General features: G+C 31.8%; 1 protein-coding gene across 1 annotated transcript; it reads left to right on the top strand.

Annotated features, from left to right (window-relative positions):
- The first annotated feature begins 217 nt into the window (after positions 1 to 217).
- LOC135930114 (bestrophin-4-like) lies at positions 218 to 2,239 on the top strand. Its single transcript, XM_065466900.1, has 3 exons — positions 218 to 369; positions 422 to 1,238; positions 1,469 to 2,239. Exons 1-3 carry the CDS (start codon positions 218 to 220, stop codon positions 2,237 to 2,239), a joined length of 1,740 nt encoding a protein of 579 aa, XP_065322972.1.
- Positions 2,240 to 3,432: the final 1,193 nt, after the last annotated feature.

Here is a 3,432-nt window from a genome sequence, read left to right as displayed (position 1 = left end):
AAATATTGCATTAGTCGTTTTAAAAAAATAGGTTCAAATGGAGCGATTTTGCATTCAAATATATATTTTTTTTGCCCATTTAATAAATGTTATTAACATATTATACATGGTATATATAAACAATCATTTTCAATCATTTTATGTATGAAATGTTATTTTTTTCCATCATTTTAACTTTAAAATATATATGTTGATATGTAATTGTTTAGCTTTATAAATGACAGTTTCATATTCGGCAGATGTCGCCACCGAATCTTTTTCGGTATTTTTTAAAATATTGATTCGCTGGAAAGGAACCGTTTATAAAATTTTATGGAAAGAATTCTTGATATTTATTTGCATGTATTTAACCATAAACATGACATATAGGTAAATCGTGATATCATTTTTATGCATGGTATGTTATATAATTGGTGTATAGGTATAAATTAAAGAATGATCCAGAAAAAAGACGAATGTTTCAAACAGCTGTTTTGGCGTGTCAAAAAATTGCCGACGGAATTCCATTAGCTTTCATTTTAGCTTTTTACATTACTACCGTCGTGAATAGATTTTGGGATCGTTACGATTCTCTGCCATGGCCCGACACATTAGGATTTAGTATTTCATCTTTCATTCTAGGACTGGATGAAAGGGGGAGGCTTCTTAGAAGAACAATTATACGTTACGTGAACATATCCTTCATTTTACTCATGAGGCAGATATCGACACCTGCTAAGAAAAGATTTCCTACCCTCAATCATTTAGTGGATAGCGGGGTCATGTTTTTAGTGGAAAAAGAAGCCTATGAAAATGTCAAATGTATTTACCCTAAATGGTTGATCCCTTTGGCTTGGTGCAATACCCTCATTTCTGTATGTAAAAAGGAAGGAAGAATAAAAGACGAGTTTGCTTTGTGTAAGCTGGTTGAAGAGATTTGTTTATTTCACGAGGCCTGTAGGAGAACATTCGACTACGATTGGGTTTGCATTCCCTTAATCTACACGCAAGTCGTAGTAATCTCGTTATATTCGTATTTTTTGACGAATCTTATGGGCAAGCAATTAGTTGATATTGATTTGGAAAAAATAGCTAAGGGATCAATAGATTCTGAATTTAGTTGGCTCTCCACTGTGTTTTTCTTATTTCAATTTCTTTTTTACATGGGCTGGATCAAAATAGCTGCCACAATTGTCAATCCGTTTGGAGAAGATGATGATGATTTTGAAATTAATTATCTAATTGACAGGCATCTTAAGGTATTATAAACTTAATAATGTGCTGCGTTTACTTTATCTTTTAAGTAAATGAAGTGTATTTTAATTAAATCAAAATTTATAAATCAGTGAATTTAATTTCTACATTGTTTTATGATAATGGTTAGGCTTTTTCGGTTATTTCTGCAAAATATATAAATTATTTGATATTTAAAACAACTACCGCGAATATAACTAATCTTGCAAAAATTCATTACATTATGGAAATTTAGATTGGCTATGTGTTAGTAGATGAAATGTACAATGAACATCCTGAATTACTGAAAGATTCTTTCTGGGACCTAAAAGAGGTCAAATTACCTTATACCACCGCATCTGCTCAATCAGAGAAAGAGGGCCCCAAAGGTTCGGCTGTGGACGTCAAAATTGTTCCTGAAGAGTCACATTTTCTACCACTGGAAAAAATACAGGAAGAAAATATAGTAGATCTCGAGAATTATATTCTCGGTACTAGTTTAGTCGAAGAGACCAAGCAACCCCTCTTAAAAAGGCTGATTACTAAACCTCTACCTATTAGGGGTAAAGAGAGGAATTCCGTTACAGGATCATTGATGTCCATCGATTCCTACAGAGGAGGAATGTCGACTCGCAAAAACAGCTTAGTCAAAAAATTAGGCTCGGTTTTGTTTCCCAAATCTTTCGGTATTTCAGGGCTTAAGAGCAAACCCTCATCTAACCAAAGCCTCAATAAAATAAGTTCAGTAGAAACTGTCTCTTTGGTGAGCGGTAAGCAGGAAACCCATAGACCCGACGCAGCAACTCAAAAACTTATGGAAACCATCCGGGAGGGAGAAAGATTGAAAGTTGATGGGGATAAAATGAAAGAAATTCATGGGGCACCTAAAACAGACTCATCTCCTTCCCAAATTTCTCAAATTACTTCAAGTATGTTTCTTCCTGAGACCTATACAGGAACCGACGATATTTTTCGGTTTTCGCTTACCGATATTTCGAACTTGGCTAACTTGGATGAGGTTTATTAAGATTACTTTAAACAAATATAAATTGGGTTCTTCGTATTCGAATCGAATTTCTGAAACCAATGAATTTAATATTTACATTTAAAAGTAATACTTAAAGTTCCCCTTATATTGATTAGATATATTTGATCATAAAAGATCTTAAGAATTAAGAGATTAAGTATTTGAAGTTTTTGTAACATATAATATGGTATCACGTCAATTCGGCGCGGAAAATTCGGCGCACGACAATTCGGCGCACGACAATTTGGCGCGGCGACAACTCGGCGCAACGTCAATTCAGCGCGGCGACAACTCGGCGCATCGTCAATTCGGCGCGGCGACAACTCGGCGCGGCGACAATTCAGCGCAACGTCAATTCGGCGCATATCTAATACAGTTTCAATTTATTATAAATTTATTTGTATAAAAAAAAGGATGATTAAATAGAAATGATTTTGAATGTTGGTCATATTAATTATTTCTTCGTATTTTTTTTTACAAAAATCTCAATTTTATTTACTAAATGTGTAATATCAATAAAAAAAACAACCAATATTTATACCGATTTCCTTGCTGGACCAATTTACCACATTATAAGGTAGGGGAGACTGGGGTTAGTTGGACCGATTTTTACAAAATTTAGCTCCTTATAAGATTAGATACCTCCTAAAACTATACTCTATAAAGGTACCTTATAAAAATTTTAAAAATATAATCATTTTTTTTAAATTTATCTTTTTGAAAAAGTAAAAAAATATCCAAAAAGCCCCAATAGCGGGGTGAGGCAAATTCAAGGGGCTTCCTAAATCATTGGTTTTTTTAGCCATAATAAATTGAAATGCATTTTTATTTATTAATAATGATACGTATAGAATAATTTTATTGTTTTATTGTTAAAAATATCATAATACTTATAAATTGAAGCAAATTATATATAAAAATTGAAACTTAATTTAGGATAATTTAATAAACATTTTGGACATAAAGGAGATATTATGATTTCTTAGCATAAATCCTAAATACCAATCATAAACAGCCATGAAATTGCCTTTGTGCGTTAATTCGTTTTTGATTATTTTATAATAGAAAAAATTAGTTAAACATAATATATATTTAAAATGATTAATAGAATTATTTTAAGGATTTTTAATAAATCTAAAAAATGAATCAGTCTTAATTTGAATTTTATTGGATCAACATTAGTGTTGTTAAAC

This window comes from Gordionus sp. m RMFG-2023, chromosome 5, assembly GCF_954871325.1.
Source record: "Gordionus sp. m RMFG-2023 chromosome 5, tfGorSpeb1-WG-v2, whole genome shotgun sequence".
NCBI lineage: Eukaryota > Metazoa > Nematomorpha > Gordioida > Chordodea > Parachordodidae > Gordionus > Gordionus sp. m RMFG-2023.
The sequence above is the reverse complement of the archived record's forward strand: the minus strand, read 5'-3'. Positions and strand labels throughout refer to the sequence as shown.

Bases quoted from the DNA above. Each gene is read 5' to 3' on its own strand.
- LOC135930114 (XM_065466900.1), top strand. From the start codon at position 218: ATGACAGTTTCATATTCGGCAGATGTCGCCACCGAATCTTTTTCGGTA. The intron at 370-421 runs GTAAATCGTGAT...ATTGGTGTATAG, and splicing joins ACCATAAACATGACATATAG to GTATAAATTAAAGAATGATC. The intron at 1,239-1,468 runs GTATTATAAACT...ATGGAAATTTAG, and splicing joins TAATTGACAGGCATCTTAAG to ATTGGCTATGTGTTAGTAGA.